At 59.5% G+C, this 16,743-nt stretch overlaps 2 protein-coding genes across 2 annotated transcripts in view; one reads left to right on the top strand and one right to left on the bottom strand.

The window, feature by feature from the left end:
• The window catches only part of LOC130586376 (phosphatidylinositol 3,4,5-trisphosphate 5-phosphatase 2-like), an 8,994-nt gene extending 3,740 nt beyond the window's left edge, over positions 1-5,254 (bottom strand). The window contains exons 1-13 of the mRNA XM_057387165.1: positions 4,841-5,254; positions 3,514-3,577; positions 2,799-2,931; positions 2,589-2,706; positions 2,372-2,512; positions 2,135-2,222; positions 1,934-2,020; positions 1,691-1,798; positions 1,488-1,602; positions 1,213-1,319; positions 933-1,035; positions 377-573; positions 26-143 (exon numbers count right to left, since the gene is read on the bottom strand). Of these exons, the coding sequence (XP_057243148.1) occupies positions 26-143; positions 377-573; positions 933-1,035; positions 1,213-1,319; positions 1,488-1,602; positions 1,691-1,798; positions 1,934-2,020; positions 2,135-2,222; positions 2,372-2,512; positions 2,589-2,706; positions 2,799-2,931; positions 3,514-3,577; positions 4,841-4,977 (1,516 nt within the window). The 5' untranslated portion in view covers positions 4,978-5,254. The remainder of the gene's footprint in view (positions 1-25; positions 144-376; positions 574-932; positions 1,036-1,212; positions 1,320-1,487; positions 1,603-1,690; positions 1,799-1,933; positions 2,021-2,134; positions 2,223-2,371; positions 2,513-2,588; positions 2,707-2,798; positions 2,932-3,513; positions 3,578-4,840) is intronic.
• Positions 5,255-7,860: 2,606 nt separating this feature from the next.
• ARR3 (arrestin 3) lies at positions 7,861-16,659 on the top strand. Its single transcript, XM_057387153.1, has 15 exons — positions 7,861-7,891; positions 10,647-10,723; positions 11,038-11,098; positions 11,459-11,503; positions 11,779-11,978; positions 12,088-12,147; positions 12,388-12,455; positions 12,732-12,867; positions 12,944-13,028; positions 13,139-13,211; positions 13,654-13,791; positions 14,184-14,267; positions 14,510-14,533; positions 14,611-14,668; positions 16,266-16,659. Exons 1-15 carry the CDS (start codon positions 7,861-7,863, stop codon positions 16,365-16,367), a joined length of 1,242 nt encoding a protein of 413 aa, XP_057243136.1. The 3' UTR covers positions 16,368-16,659.
• The last annotated feature ends 84 nt before the right edge of the window (positions 16,660-16,743 follow it).

Here is a 16,743-nt window from a genome sequence, read left to right as displayed (position 1 = left end):
CCATCCCATCCCATCCCACCCGTACCCAGCGTGTTGGCGATCCCGGTTTTCACGCTGGATGTGTGGACGTGGCTGATGCGCCGCTGGTGCTCCGGCTTCACCAGCACCACGATCTTGATGCTCCACAGGCACTGCAGGGCCACCTGCGGTGGGGCAGGGGGTGAGCCTGCCCTGGCCCCCCCATCCTGCCCCACAGCCACGGGGGATGCAGGTAGGTCAGCACCCCATCCCTGACTCCTGGGGATGGCACTCATGGGGCACAGGAGGTTCCCTGGGCTGATTTGGGGTGAGAAAGGACCCGGGGGGTTGGGGTAGGAGCTGTGGGGTGATGGCTGCAGGTACCCAGCCCCCCGGGCCGGGCTGTGCCCGCCGTTACCACTCGGTAGTCGATGGCCATGAGGGTCTTGAGGGAGGCGCAGAGGAACTCGACCCACTCGCGGTCGCCCAGGGAGTTCTCCTGTGTGCCGATCACGTAGATGTCGTGGGGGATGCAGGCYGTGGTCTCGTCCTGCGTGCGCCCCAAGCCCCTCGAGGTCAGCCAGGAGGCCAGGGAGCGGGGTGGGGGCGCGCTGCCTGCGGGCAGGGATGTGGGTCACACAGGCTCCAGAGCTCCTCTCCAGCATACACCCTGCCCGTCTCCGGGAGCTGCCGGGGCTGGGAGCGCCGTGCCAGCCCCATGGTGCATCCCAAACTGCTGCTGGCATTTCCAGCCCAAAACCCTCACRATGTCCCAGCTCCTCTATGTCCCCAACACCTCCAAGGGAGCGGATCAGGACAGAAAGCCCGGACAGCCAGGGTGGTGTCTGTCTTCTCCTGCCTCCTCCTCTCACTGACAGCCAGCTCACACCTGAGGTTTCCTCCCCAAACCCACTGGATTTATGACGAGCCACAACGACCTCCCAGGACAATGCCGCTGTCTCCTGGCCCCTTACCCATGTTCCACGTCCCGACATACACTGAGATGAGCTCGGGCTCRTCCAGGTTGGAATGCTGGATCCTCATCAGCTGCAGCAGCTGGCAAAACGCCTCTCGCTTCTGTGGGATGGGGAGGGTGTCTTAGGGAGATGGAGGGCACAGCGCAGCAGGGTGAGGTGGACATCACCCCCARGGGTAGGAGCCGGCTTGTGGGAGTGGTCTCAGCCTTGAGACCCCTCATTTGCTGCTTCCCATATTCCCCCAGGACACGCTGTGGACTGGGCTGGTGCTGCTCACCCGCGCGCTGGGGAAGATGAAGTCCCTGCTCAGGCTCTTCTGGTTCTCACGGGCACACACCAGCCTCACCTTGCTCTGCACACTCTGGTACTTGATCAGCTGCAGGACTGAATGTTGKGGGGTCAGGGGGGTGATGGTGGCCCCACATCCCGCCATGGGGCAGTGTGGGATGGGGGCTTGGGGTGTGACAGGGYGTGGAGCCTGTCCCCTGTTATCAGGCCTGTGCAAGGAACCCTTCATCCCCAAAGAATCCCACTGGCCCCAAAGCCCCTTACTTTTATCCTGTGGGATCACCTCCTCCRGGGAGCCGCTGCCCCTCTTGGTGACGGTCACTGTCCCCGACTCCACGTCCACTGTCAGGGCCACGCGCTGGGACTTCCCCACCTTCACCTGCACACAGGGACGTGGCTCAGGGGCTGTCCCCACTCCTGCCCTGCCCAGCAGTGACACCGGGGTCCCGCTGAGTCCCCACCCTCACCTCGAAGCTCTGCACGGCCAGGGGCCTGGCAGCCGGTGGGGGAGCCGCAGCCACGCTGGGCAGTGCCAGGTTGTGCCTTGTCACCATCTCCTGCAGTGATTTGAGCACCTGCCAGAGAGATGGCACTGGACTGGGGGCACAGGGCCAGCTGGGAGACATGGACAGAGCTGCCCCCAGAGCTTGCTTTGATTTAGGGGAGGGGTCACTGTGCCTCCCCCTGCACCACGAGATTGGGTCAGGCACCTTCTTCTCCAGTGAAGAGAGGAGTTGGTTGACAGCAGAGATCTTATTGAGGAGCAGCTCCAGGTCCGGATCGCTGCTCAGGAAGCCCTGAGGGTGAGGATGGATATTTTTGGAGCAGCTCTGGACCGCTGGATTCCTCACTGTGGGTCTGGGCTGCACCACAACATGTGGGGGTCGTTGGGGGCTGTGGGGGGGACTCACCTGCTCCCTGGCCGGGCTGCGGGGGGACACGGGGGTGTCAAAAACCTTGGCCAGGGTCTCCAGACACGCCAGCGTGAGGTCGATCTCACTGCAGGGGAGGAGAGGAGCGGGCGAAAGGCGGTGTGGGCACTTCCCATGCTTTGATGGCGACTCTCAGGCACCGAAACGGGAGGGGGACAAGGAGGGTGGCCCCGGGGGGTGGCGCAGCTCCAGCCCCGCCGTCCCCACGCCACTGACCTGTGCAGTGCCCGGCAGGCAGTGGCCAGCGCGGTGCTGAGGTGCCGCAGCTGCGGGTGCCCGTGGCACAGAGCCTCCAGGTCCAGCTGCACGTGGTGGGTCAGGTACTCGGCCATCAAGCCCGTGAAGTCACTGGCCGGGCTGTGAGASGGGTGGCCATAAGGATCGCCCCTGGGCACGCCCATCCCATGGCCCGGGGCGAGCAGCGGTGCGTTACCTGCTGTGCATCTGCTCCTGCAGCCTCTGGTGCAGCTGCTGCGGGATGTGGGTCCGGCCGGCGGCGGGAGCGCCGGGACACGGCACCGTGTGCCCCCAGCCTCGGGCATCCTCCCCGTCTGCGGGCAGAGCCACCGGCTCAGCGGGACCCTCCTGAGAGAGCAGCCGGGCACAGCCCCCGGGCACAGCCCCCGGCCCCTCCCTGGCTCACCCGAGTCCTCGTCCGGCCTCGCCCGGTGCACGGGGTGCAGCAGCGGGGTCACCAGCCCGTTGTTGGGGTGCTGGTAGGCGCCRATCAGGTCGGGGAGGGTGTGGAAACACTTGGCTTGGATGCCCTGGATGGTCTGGGGAGGCAGAGCAGGGGAAGAGCCGTCACATCCCCTCCTGTGCCAGGGCAGCCCCAGCCTGCCGTGTCCAGGGGGTCTGTCCCTCAAAATGTGTCCGTGGTGAGCTGGAAGTGCCAGCTGGACACCGRACCCATGGGGTGAGGGCTCATGAGGAGCATGGGGACATCAGCCTACTTCAGCAGACAGGGATTATCCCTGTGGACAGTGAGGATGCTCTTTTTAGGGGCAGAAAAGGAAGCTGCCGAGGGCTGGGCACCAGGAGAAACCCGGAGGGGACATGGAAGAGGTAAACCGAGGCCAGCACAGACCCCTTGGGGACAGACTGTGCCAGGGTCAGTGGCAGGAAGGGACAGTGGCAGGAAATGTTGTGCTGCGGAGGGGCAGCCTCWGACAGCCCCGAGCTGAAGGAGCGGCTGCAAAGCGCCCCCGCATCCTGCAGCTCGCACGGAGAACAAACCGCAGCTGGTGCCACCGTGCCGGTGACTGGGGACCAGCCCCGGGGCCCTGCACAGCTGCATCCTGCCCACACCCAGCTCCGARACACCGCCCGGGGCAGGGGTGCGCCCCTCCTGCACCCACCTGCACGGAGAGCAGCCCCTCGTCATCCGGGAGGATGCGGTAGGTGTAGACGTGCCTCTGGAACCTGGAGAGAGCAGGTGAGAGCTCCCACCCCGCTGCCCAGMGCTGTGGCAGCGCTGGGGGCCCAGCCCTGAGGCAAAACACCCCATCCCCTCTGCAGAGAGAGGAACTGAGCGAGCATTTCTAGAAATAAATCATCACCCTCAGCTCGGGGTCTGTGGGAGGATGTGCAGGGTGTCCCTTCCTCCAAACAGCACCAGCACTCACCAGGGTGCACAGTCTGGTGGCTTTGAACCAGACAGAGCCCTTGCCACGCTGCTGTGGGGCCACCACACATCCCCACCTGACCACCATCGTGTGCCACCACCCTGTGCCACCACCCTGTGCCATCCACCTGGACTCAGCCCCGCACCCCCGGTTCCCCTTGGTACCACGTGTTTGCAATTTGCCCCACAAAAAGGGGGGACAGTGGAGGGAAGGGGGAGAATCCTGCCAAACCCACCCACACAGACCTGTGACACACGGGCAGGAGGGGTGCAGAGCAGGAAGGGTGAAGAGCAGGAAGGGTGAAGAGCAGAAGGTTTGCAAAAGAGAAAGGGAGCAGAGCAGGAAGGGTGAAGAGCAGAAGGTTTGCAAAAGAGAAAGGGAGCAGAGCAGGAAGGGTGAAGAGCAGAAAGGGTGAAGAGCAGGAAAGGTGCAGAACAGAAAGGGTGAAGAGCAGGAAGGGCGCAGAACAGAAAGGGTGAAGAGCAGGAAGGGAGGACAGCAGAAGATGTGTAGAACAGGAAGGGAGAAGAGCAGGAGTGATGCAAAGCAGGAATGATGCAGAACAGAAAGGGTGCAGAGCAGAAGAGGTGCAGGCAGGAGGCTGGCAGAGCAGGAGGCTGGCAGAGCAGGAGGCTGGCAGAGCAGGAGGGATGCAGGCAGCCGTGCTCTCAGGGGCTGCACACTTGATTCCAGGCGTGGGGATGGCAAGAGTCCCCACACTGATGGTTGCAGCCCCAAAGCCCCAGCGTGGGAGATGCTCACAGCCCAGCACACCCCACACAGCGCAGCACGCCCTGCATTTGGGGTTATCCATGCAGCAGCCGTGGTGCTGGGCAGGGTTGTGGCCCAACCTTCATCCTGCTCCCAAGGACACGGGGTTCTCCACCAGCCTGACCCCGGGATCCCTCAAAAACCCCAGTGCCAAGGAGCTGCCCYGCTCACCCCAGCAGAACGCCCTTCCACGAGGTTTTGGAAGCGCCTGGAGCAGGGAGAGGCACAGAGGAAGGCAGGCAAAGGACAGGAGACAGAAACCACGCGCAGAGGCAGGGCAGGGACTCACAGGAGGCACAGGGCATAYGCCCCCTTCACCGACTCGCTGTCCCGCACCAGGAAGGAGCCGTCCCGGCCGGCCTTGGCCAGCAGCTCCTCGGCCACCACCTGGCTGATGTCCCCGTGGTACCACCCTGCTGCGGCCATCCTGCTGCGCCGTGTCCCCGTCCCAGCCCCTCATCCAGCTCAGCGGGGGCTGGTGACCGTCACCGGGGCTGCCGGGGCGGGTGAAGAACGAGGTGGGGTGGGGGTACGGGGCTCCCGGTACCCGAGCGCGGCGCTGGCTGCGGGTCCTGGCGGGTGACAGGGAGCCACCGAGGTGATGCTCATGGGGACAGGGTACCCTGCAGCCAGGCAGCGTGGCAGGAGCACCCGGGGGACAGCTGGTGGAGGCTGGGGSTCTGGATGATCCTCATCACGGAGGCTCCAGCCTGCAGGGAGCACGGGGGCAGATCAGAGAGCGCATCCTTCCCGTGGTGSGGTCACAGGAAAGGTGGCCCCGGGCCACCATCCTGCCGTGGTGCACAGCGAGGACAGCCATGCTGGTGGCACGCAGGGGTCCCACCTCACCCGGCACACTCACCGTCCCTCACAGATGCCGTGCGGGGCTCCCGTGGGGTTCAGCGACCTGAGCTTTTGGGGTGCAGCCGAGCAGGAGCGGGGCTGTGATSCTGCACCAGCCCCGCTGGGCTCCTCCCGGTTGGTCACACCGGCCCCGTTCTCGCCACGCTGCCCATCGGGGCGGCAGTTTGGGGTCACRCAGTGCCCACCGCGATGCCCTCGGSCCCCCCRCTCGGTGCTGCTCGCTCGGCACGGCGGCGGCCGCGCTCTTCCTCCTTCTGTGCGTTCCGCTCTCCCCAGCCCGGGAGCGGCTTCCTCGCTCCTCCTCCAGCCCCGCTACCGGGGCAAGGCAGCGGCCACACGGGCCCGGCACGGCGGGGACAGCGGGGACACTCCCGCACCGCGCTCTGCCACCACCTTCCCCCTCTGCTCTTCTTCCTCGGRCATGAGGGATGGGCAGAACGGGAGAAAGGACTGACAGTGGTGTAGGATGGCAGAAAGCCCCGGAAATGTGTTTGGGGCGGTGGGCAGGGGTTGAGCTGCCCACCTTGGGGCCGAGCTCTGCCCYTGGAGCTGCTGCGGGCACCGGGCACCCACAGTGGCACTCATGTCACTCTCTGCGTGTGCCCTGCCTGCAGGTGGAAGGGAATCGGGRCTCGGGGGCTCCCGGGAAGGGGTCGGGAAGGAGACTTTTCCCAGCAGGACAGGGTTCAGACAGCACCGCAGCTCCCGGGCACAGCCCCAGAGGTTTTTACTCCTCGTGGCAGGGAGCGAGTGGGGCCACACGCGTGCGGTGGCTCGAGCTGCCAGGGTGATTAGCAGCAATTAATTACAGATGAGCGGAAGCAACCGTCTGCTGTCCAAGCGCCTGGCAGCTCCAGGGATGCTCAGGGGATAGATGGAGAAGCAGATTCCTGCTGGAGGAGGATAAGGATGAGGATGAGGATGGAGCACTGTGCCAAGCCACGCTCCTGGCTGGCCACCACCCTTGTCACCACTGCACATGCCTGCAGCCAGGGCCAAAGCAAAGGGACAGTGCCCCTCAGCTCCTGCCCCAGCCCACTGGCACAGACATACCAAAACCCCCTGCCAGACTTCCTCCTGGGTTCCCACCTTGAGAGGAACCTGTGGCCGGGCCAGTGAGAAGTTGGGCCACCTGCATCMTTTTGGGCTGATGGTTCTGGTCACACAACAGTGGGTGCCACACTACCCAGCACCTTCCATGGGGACACACAGAGGTGGCAGGTTTTTGTGGGGCTGGAGACCCCCATCCTGCTGAGACCCCCATCCTGCTGGAGCCCCTGTCCCAGCAGAGCTGCTCCCTCCCGTTACTTAACATCACGGCAGTAATTCCCAGCAGGCGCAGAGGTGCCTGTCTCCCAGTTAATGCCATCCACGCCGCTTAATCCGGATCAGGAGAGGAAGCCCTGGAGCTCTGAGGGGCTTTGGGAAATCAGCAGTGCCTGCTGTGAGTGTTTATGTAAGGTGGCTGTGGTGTGCAGYGCCAGAGGCTGAGCTGGGACCGTGCCAGGGGCACCTGAAGCTCTGCCAGCACCTGGGCACGGGTGAGGTTGGAAGCAATGTGGGTTCAGTGCCAGATTAGTGGGGGGCTCTGGCTGTACCAAGGCTTCCTTCAAAACCTGGGGATGCAGAAAGCCCCATGGCCCTTCCCTGGGAAGGCAGGATGCTCCAGGGCATTGTCCATTKGGACAGAGGGATGAAGCCATGCTCCCCCATGCTCCACCAGCCCCACATCTGCTGGTGTCCCGTCTCTCTGGAAGTGGCTGTTTGCTTCACACTGTGCATGGACAGGGAGGGATGGTGGGATGAGGACATGAGAGGAACCCCTGGCCATACATTACACAGGAAAAAGGAAGGCAACCTCTTTTATTTCCCTATTATTTTGAACCCTTYTTCCTTCCCTGGTACTTGGTTTGGAGCACGGCGTGAGCGTGGGAAGGGATTTGGGCTCTGTCCATCTCTCCACTGTTTTGGGAAGAGGAATTATCTGCTCCCCACCTTGGGCAAGGCTGAGCCTACCCAGCTGGAATTTGGCTGAGCTAAAGGGGCCACGATGAGCCCTGCTCTCCATCCTCACCACRCTGTGCAGAGCTGAGGAGTGGCCTCCATGGCAGGGCCCTCATTAAGGGCGTAATCAAGAGGCACAAACAAAGCTCAGGATTAGGTGAGGCACAGCACTGAGGGCCTTGGCTGGGCAGGGGGTGTCCAGGTGGGGCTGCCACTGCTGCCTCCTCCTCTTCCTCCTCCTCCTCCTCCTCCTCCTGTTTCACCCGCCAGCGTGAAGGTCACAGTTCACGTGTCCCCCTGACTGCGGCAGAAATAGCGCCCGTTAATCTGGAACCTAAGCAGCTCTCCTGAGTGCAATTAATGAGATCACAAGTCCCGGCCCTGGGTAACGTGTGCTGGCAGCTAAAGCCCTGGCASTGGGGCTGCTGGGGCTGGCATGCCATGGTGGCTCCCAGTGGCCCAGGGGGGGCAGGTGAGATGTGTTTGGGTGGTGAAGGCTGCTGAGCTGATGCAGGGTCTTGGGGGGAGCTGGCAGCTCTCAGATGGAGGCACAGCTCTGATCAGGAATATCCTGACCCCAGTGCTCAGCTATGGGGGTTGAGCCAGAACCATGAGCAACCCCAGAGGAAGGGCTTGAGGGATGGTGGAGGTGAGGAGGATGAGCAGGGCCTTGCTGGAGCAGCTTCTRGACACCCTGGGCTGTCCTTGTGCCCCACCCCTGGAGCCAGCCCCACAAAAGGGGTATCCCACACCCTGGCTGGGGCTGGGGCAGGGTTGCAGTGGCAATGTTGCTCTCCTGACAGAGCCACTCTAAGCTCCCCACAGTGTCCCCTTGGCAGCAGCACACCTGGAGTTAATGATGCTCTAATCGGGTCAGGCGAGGCCAGCCTGGGAGTTATGAAATGATGCTGGGCTGGGGACAGTGGCTGCTCCTTCCCTCATGGTTCAGGGAGGGTGAATCCTGCCTTCACCCCATCATCTCYACAGCACTGTCCCCATGGGGAGGGTGGCCTGTGTGCCATGGCAGCTCATCTCTAGGTGACCAACCACATGGGCATGTTGGCCATGCAGGAAGCTGCTTGTGCCTCCATCCATCTGTTATCCAGCCAGGAAGAATGGATAGGGAGGGGACTGGTCCCTCCATCTCTGCCATCTCCATCCAACCTCATGCCCAGGCCTGGCCCTTCTCCCCCTGCCATGGGAGCACTGCAGAGAGCCCCTATGGGAATCCACASCCCTTGCCACCAGGAGCAGAGCTTCCACCTCAATTACCATCACCTTGCCCCTAAGCCCGCTTTRCCAATCCCCCTAAGCTGCTTTCCCAGGGCTCCAGCGAGAGAYGTATTTATAGCCCACTCTTACTCATGAAGCGTCTCCCCAATTAATCAACTAATAGGATTCTTGCCTCAAGTCCCTGTCCCACGGAGCGCTCACACACAGACACACACCCCCTGCAGCCCCRGCCAGGGCTGAGTGGGCGAGATCAGATGCCAGGGGAGGGACAGCCGGGGGGGATATAAGAAGCTGCAGGACTGGGAGCAGCCCATAGTGACTGGGTGGCACTGGGACGTGCTGGGAGAGGAAGAGGAGAACGTCTGTCCATCCATCTGCCTGCCAGGTGAGTGCTGCCTGGGCCCTGCTGGCTTTTTGGGGTTCTAAGAGTTTGGAAAACACTCAGGGCAGGGATATTGGTACTAGATTGTGGCTGGAAGGAGGGTGGTTTGGAGCTGAAAATTGGGAAAAAGGTGGACAAAAGGGATTCCATCGTGGCCAAAGAACATGGCAGAGGGGTCACCTAGTGGCATGGGACARCTGAGCCAAGGCAGGAAGGGTCTGAGTCCACTTGTTGGGTCTTGGGAGATGCAGAGGAGGAGTTCAGCTCTTCTCCCCTCCATCTTTTGTTGCCTCATCCCCAGTTCCTGGGGTTTGGTGGGGGCAAGCTCTGCTCCCACTCCCTTTGCACCTTCTCACCCTGCAGGTGAGGATTCCCAAACTTCACATCCAAGGGTGTCAAAGATCATGAGCTTGGATCTCTTGTCTTCCTACAGGGAAGAGCATCATCTCCTCTCCCCGTGGCAGTTSCTCCTCTCTCACCAGCTTCCCTGTGCTTGTGTTCAGAGGCAACTCTGTCCACGTGCCCCCGGGGCTTAAAATCCTGCCTGGGCTTAAGCTGTGCTCGTGTCAGAGCTGTCCCTAAGAAGCTGAGCTCATCCCATCTAATATCCCAGAGAATCAGCTGCTGATCTTTACAGGATCTTTGCAGGTTCCTTCTGGCCAGCAGAGCTCRGGCAGGGCTGAGCAGCCCCGGCCCCACTCCCAGCCCAAAGGGATGGATGGGATGGAGGGACTGTGAACCCCCAGACCCCTCTTTCCATGGGGCAGTTGAACTTCCCTTGACCTTCTTTTCTGTGTTTTCCTCACTTTCCTGTGAGTGRCAGGACAAAATGAGCCCATTCCTACTGCTGAGCCATGGCAGCCAATTTCCAGCAGGCAGAAAAATCATTAAAATTTGGACTCTGTACGGCCTTTTGTTCACTTTCTTGCCTTTCCCAGTCCTGAACCTGCTGTATTGGGGATCACCCCTGTTCTTCCTCTTTTCTGGGGCAACACTGTCCCTTTTTCTCTCCCACTCCATCCCCCATTTTTTGGCTGGCTCAGCTCCCATTTGTTGCCCCAGAGCTCCCAAATTCTGCAAATCCGACAGCACCACATCCCGAGGGCTCTGCAGTTGGTTGGAATGTGCAGAATATTGGATGGTGGCCATGGCTGGGGCTGCCTCTTCCCCAGTGCCTCACCCACAGCTTCCCCTGTCTCTCCCCGCAGATTCCCACCTGGAGATTCCTGTGTTGACTTAAAATGGCAGACGGATCAAAGTAAGTACATTGATTTATTTATCTGGAACTGGGCTGGAGCAGGGCACTGCAGGGTGGGAGCAGAGGGAGAAAGCAAGAACCCAGCTCCCTCCAGCTGCTGCTCTCAGGGGCTGGAATGTGAATCACATGGAGATCTCAAGGAGTCAACAAAACCCCATCTCCTCTGTCTTGGTCTTTCTCACCTGCCCTTAAAACACAAAATCCACCCAGTCCTCCATGGTTCCCCTGAGCTCAGGAGCACATCCCGGGGTGTGTTTGGCTCTGAATTTGCAGAATTCCCAGGAGCAGGATGCCCTGGTGTAGCTCCTGGTGATGTTTGTAGGGCAGCCCATCATCTCCCTGTGCCCCATCCAGCTTTGCCCAAGGCATTCCTGAATATCTGTCTCTGTTTTCTCTGCAGGGTTTTCAAGAAGACCAGCCCCAACACCAAGGTCAGTCTGTGTGCCCTGTCCCCTCCCGTGCCCTGTGCCCTCGTGTGGCCAGCCCAAGGTTTAGGCTGTGCTGGGATCCCTCCAGGCTGGGTCTGCCTTCCCTATGAAATCTGATTAATTCCTAGAGATGCCACTGCAGGACTGGCTTTTCAAAAGAGAAATTTAAAAATGCCCTGATATGACCCCTAAAATGTGCTTCTGGTTCAACCTGGTGACAAAACCCACGGCACAACTCAGGGCTTCAAAATTCGGGCCAATTCAAGGGCAAACATGAACTTGTTTCCTTCTTCCCTTTCTCCCTGTGCTGCCTCCAGCTTTCCATCTACCTGGGGAAGAGAGACTTTATCGATCATGTGGATTCAGTGGAATCTGTAGGTGAGTGGGGCTGTGCCCAGCACTGAGGGGGAATTACAGGCAGGAGAACCCGGGGAGACCAGTCCCAGTGCTGGAGGCTGCTGATAGAGCAGGAGGAGAAGCTTTGGAGGAGCAAATGCCACATTTTCCTGCAAATATCCTTAGGAAAAATGGTAGGGAAAGGGACAAAGTCCCTTTGCAAAGCAAMCCAGCCATGCTGCTGGTAGAGATGCTGGAGGAGGCATCACCATCCCCGCAACCAGCAGCTCCTCTCAGTCTCCTTCCAGCTGCAAAGTGGATTATTTGGGTCTAAAAAGCTGTGTTTTAGCAAAGATTTTTCCAGGCAGCTGAGCTCACTTGTCCTCCTTTGCTTGTTTGCAGATGGTGTCTGCCTGATCGACCCGGAGTACCTAAAGGACAGGAAAGGTATTGATACAGAAATATGGCACGAGGGAGGGGATGAACCTGCTCCAAAGCTCAGCAGAGCCTGGGACTGTGCTCAGGTTAAAGCTGCTCCRTGTCACCTGCAGCTCATTGTCTGAGGGGCCACAGCAGCAGAGGACATGAGCGATCCTGTTCATATTTAGTGTCTTGAGAAATCTCATTTCTGCTGAAGAGCTTTTGAGATGTTTTTTCTTCTCTTTATTCACGCCCTGTGCCTCCGCTCTGTCCCACCCTCCCTGTGTGTGTGCCTGGCTCAGTGTATGTGACGCTGACCTGCGCCTTCCGCTACGGCCGCGATGACCTGGACGTGATCGGCCTGACCTTCAGGAAGGACATCTATGTGCTGACCACCCAGCTGTACCCACCYGTGCCCGACCAGGTCCCCAAAACCCTCACTCCTCTGCAGGAGAAGCTGATGAAGAAACTCGGGGAGCACGCCTACCCCTTCACCTTTGAGGTAGGGGCTGCTCAGCCCCTCCTGGCCATGCAGCTCTGCGGTGCCACTGGGGTTCAGCTCTGGACACGCTCTTTATTCCCTTTTTTCTCTCTTTCCCTGCTCTGCCCAGATTGCCACCAACCTGCCCTGCTCCATCACCCTCCAGCCTGGRCCAGATGATGTGGGAAAGGTGAGCTGCTGTCCCCAACCTGTGTGCCCTGGACTGTTCTCCCGGGCAGGGCGGTGAGTTGTGGGGTGCTAAAAATGAGGATTTATTATTCTCATGGCCCTTGGGGTGAGGGTGGGGAGGAGGGATGGTTGGAGTCAGTGCCAGGATCTCTGGGAATGCAGYGGAGCAAGGAAGAAAAGGAACCTAAAGCTTGAGCAGCTCTGAAATCCTCCTGCTCAGTGACCACATGTGTTTCCCCAGGCCTGTGGCGTGGACTTTGAGGTCAAAGGATTTTGTGCTGAAAATCTGGAGGAGAAAATTCACAAGAGGTATTTTCAGGGGATCCCTTTCTCCCCTTTTTCACCCTAAAACCAAATCACAGGGTCTTTTTGGGGTGACCAGCTTCAGGGTCAGGCTGAGTACCTTCTGCCAGCCTGTGCCATGCTTGTTTGGGGAGCTCTGCCCAAAATTGGGCATGAAATCCTGTCCTGAGAACCAGCTGCAACTTGCACCTTCGGCTGGAGATGCTGTGATGTCCCCAAAGAGTCCCTGTGACCATGTTGACACCATGGGTGACGCTGGGGGTGGCACCTCTGTCCCCACAGGAACTCRGTGCGCCTCATCATCCGCAAGGTCCAGTTCGCCCCGGTGCAGTCGGGGCCGGCCCCGAGAGCTGAGACCACCCGGCAGTTCATGATGTCAGACAAGCCTCTGCACCTCGAAGCTTCCCTGGATAGGGAGGTCAGTAGGGACACTGTCCCCTCAGGGATGGGGGCCAGCATTTCTGGTCACATCACCGAGCCTCTTCCCGCTGCAGATCTACTACCACGGAGAACCCATCCAYGTGACCGTCAACATCAACAACACCACCAACAAGGTCGTGAAAAAAATTAAGATCTCAGGTGAGAGGGGGCAGAAGGGGCATGTCCCAGCACCTGTCACATCCTGTCAGAAATGGGGACCACGAGCCTCTGCCACGTCACCAACACGGCTCCCCCTTGTCTGTCCCCAGTGGATCAGATCACAGAYGTGGTCCTGTATTCCCTGGATAAATACACGAAGACCGTGTGCACCGAGGAGATAAAGTAAGGGACAGGGGGCTCGAGGGGAGAGGGGATATGGGACAGTTTTACACCAAGCAGAGAAGATCTCTGGGTCAGAAGAGCAGGTGCAGAGGAAGCAGAGGAGAGGGAAGGCYGTGGACAGCGTCCCCACAGCACAAGCTGGTGGTGGCTGGGAGGGTCCCTGGGGAAGATGCACAGCTGCTCCCAGGCTGCTTCTTCTCCTCACTTTGCATTTTTGAGGCCAGACACAGCCTCTGCCCCACTGAGAACGAGGAGGGAAGAAGCAAAGCTGGGGGCAGAAAAATGAGGTGGTTGTAGAGGGGAACGAGAGGAGGGAACAAAAAGAGGAAATGGCCCAGCAGCTGCWGGGGAGGGCAGGGCTGGCCCTGAACAGGTGCCTGCTGTGATGCTGAGCACCCCCAGGCTGGGGCTGGCTCTGAGCTCTCCTCTCCCACCCTCCCAGTGAGACCGTGGCTGCCAACTCCACCTTCTCCAAAACGTACTCGGTGACCCCCCTGCTCTCGGCCAACCGCCAGAAGCGAGGCCTCGCTCTCGATGGCAAACTCAAGCACGAGGACACCAACCTGGCCTCCACCACCATGTAAGAGCTGCGTGGGCTCCCCCTGTTCCCCACCATGCCTTTCCTCCTCTTCCCCCTGCTTGGGATGTTCTGGGCTCCCTCCAAGGGCCCCCACACTCTCTGTGCCTGAGCCCACCCCATCCTGCTGGAAAATGTAGGGATTTTGTGACACTGTCACAGACCCATCTCTCCATCCTGTAGGAGAGGTGTAGCTCCCCAGTTCCAATGTTGTTCAAAGCTCCTGGACCACACACAGAGCTGGGTCTTGTCTTGGAAGGAGCTTCCAGAAGCTGCTCTGTGGCTTCACCCTCTTTTCTCCAGTTTTCCTCTCCTGCTAAAGCCCAGTGCATCCCACATGTGTCGGGACATGGATAAACCCTGCAGCTCACTGCTCCCCTCTGCATTTTTCCTAGCCTGAGACCTGGCATGGACAARGAGGTGCTGGGCATCCTGGTGTCCTACAAAGTGAAGGTCAACCTGATGGTGTCCCGAGGAGGGTGAGGCTCCGTGGGCAAGGGAATCAGGGATCATCATTTCGGGTGGTGCTGGGGGATTTTGGACCCCTGGGGAAAGGAGACTCACACCATGGGCCCTCTCATCCCTGCCCTGTTCCCTGGGGACCTGGGCTGCTCTCTGTCCCCCTGTTATCAACCATCTTCCCCCTCAATATAAAGCACAGTCTAACACATTCTCTCTTCTGCCTTGGCTCATTTCTATCCTTTCTCTCCTGCTGCCACAGCATCCTGGGGGATCTCACTTCCAGGTAAGGGGAGCTGCCTGTGGGGCTGGGCRTGGTGCTGTGCTGGGCAGGATTAGTGACAGAGCTGCTTTTCCTTCCAGTGATGTTGGGGTGGAGATGCCTGTCATCCTCATGCACCCGAAGCCAGACGACAGTGAGTTGTGTGTGGGATGCTGCTGAAAATCAGCAGGGAAGAGGCACTTCTGGCTCATGGGGGAGCTGGTGAAAACAATTCTGGTGCCACTGCCTCGGTGCCAAGGGCCCTGCTCTGCCCTCTGTGGGATGGGCACAGCTGTCCAGCTGTCCTGCAATGGGATGGAAGCAGTTTCCCCATGGGATGGGCACAGCTGTCCAGCTGTCCTGGAATGGGATGGGAGCAGTTTCCCCATGGGATGGGCACAGCTGTCCAGCTGTCCTGGAGCGGGATGGGAGCAGTTTTCCCATCACAGCTGTCCAGCTGTGCCACACCCACCCTGTGTCCTGGAGCAGGGTGAGAGGTGTCCTCCCCATAGCACCCTTCCCAATGCTCCTCTTTCTGGGAAAAGAGCTGAGCATTAAGGAGAGCTGTGAGGAGAAATGTCCTTTCTGTATTAACCTGCATGTGTTTTCTCTCCCCATCCCTCTCTCCCTGTGCTTATCACTGGAATGCAGCCAAGCCAAGGTAAAGAGATGTTTCCTCTAACACCCAAACCACACAGAGCCATCACAGCTGGATGTGACATTCCAGCTTGAGGTTACATCCTTAGATTAAACCAYCCAGGTCTCAAAGCCCTGAGCCTGTGTCACAGAGCCTACTCCCRGAAGCAGCAGGAGGGATTAAATCCTGGGATTTCCTGTTCTGAAAACTTCCAGGGTTTATTTGACAACTCCCYTCACTGCAGCCACAGACCCTACCCTGTCCCTCAGAAGCAGCTGGCAGCGTCTTCCAGCCACAAGTGCCACCACTGGRCAAAATGTCCCTATGGTGTTGGTCCCCATGCAGAGATCTGCTGGAAGTCCCATCCCTGTGTCCCTACACATTCCCCAGAACCAGAGGCCTCTTCTTCTCCCAYATCAATTTATTCCAGTTGAAGCCACAGCTGGGGCTGCTTCCCTCAGGGAAGCCACAGTGCCAAACCCATTCCTGACAGCTATGGACCTGCCTTGGAAAAMCCCAAAGGTTTTCTGTCTGGTTACACCCTGCAGCTAGACATGAGCTTTGGGATTTGGGGTCTGGAAAACCGAGCTGCAGCTCCAGTCTTTCACACCAATCCCTCTCCCACCCCTTTCCCAGCTCAGCGAGAATATTTACATTTCCAAAGAGGAAATCTCTTGGTCTGTACCCACCGTGGCTCCACGTAGGTTTTGTAAAATCATTTCACATTCCCAAGCTTTTGGAATCTCTTTTGCTGACTCTTTGTTTCCATTTTCTCCCCTACCTTTCACTTTGTGCTCTCCTTTGCTGTCACTCGCTGCCCATCTTTCTCAAGGAGGTAACTCAGCTCTTTGTTTTCCTTCCCCTTTTCTCCCTTGGAAATCCAAAATACTGTCTTAAAAACCACTAGAAACTGCAAGTTCAGCTCCTCAGGTCATGCAGGCTTGCAGTGATGGGGCGTGGGTTTGTGTGCTGGGGTCAGGCTCTGTCTCACAGTGACCTGAGAGTGTTTCCTGTGGGGTGACAGGACCGGGGTGGCCACTGCATTGTCCCCATTAGGGGCAGGGCTTGGGGTCAGCAGGGATTTCCTYTCCTCCTGTGGGCTCACCATGCTCTGCTCTCCCTTCCAGCGAGGAGGACATTGTCATCGAGGAATTTGCTCGCCAGAAGCTCAAGGGAGAGAAGGATGAYGAAGAAGAGAAGGAGGAAGCTGAGAAAGAGTAGAGCTAAGCCGCCRGCCCCCCCACAGTATGGGATGCAGCTCGCCCCTAGTGTCCCCTCTGTGCCACACCTGGCATGGCCCCCTCAGCCCCTCACAGTCCCCATAGGTCCCCCCTCTTCCCCAGGCTCCCAGCACCCACTCCAAGCCCTGGTGGTGGTGGTGGGAGCTGCTGCAGCTCATCCCGGAGCCGCCACGCCGGAAAACCCCACGGTGCTCCCTGTACCCATGGGTGCCAGCACGGGGACAGGGCGGGTGCGATGGCCCCGGCCGAGCGCGTCACCAGCGTGGCTGTCACCTGCCCATGCTGTGCACAGCTCTGTGACACTGATACCAATAAACCCACCCGGTGACCCGGTACCAGGCTCCGTGTTGTGCTGG

This window comes from Malurus melanocephalus, unplaced genomic scaffold (assembly GCF_030028575.1).
Source record: "Malurus melanocephalus ecotype Western Australia unplaced genomic scaffold, MMel_1.1 scaffold_1149, whole genome shotgun sequence".
Lineage (NCBI taxonomy): Eukaryota > Metazoa > Chordata > Aves > Passeriformes > Maluridae > Malurus > Malurus melanocephalus.
Note: the sequence above shows the minus strand (reverse complement) of the source record. Positions and strands in the feature narration are given on the sequence as shown.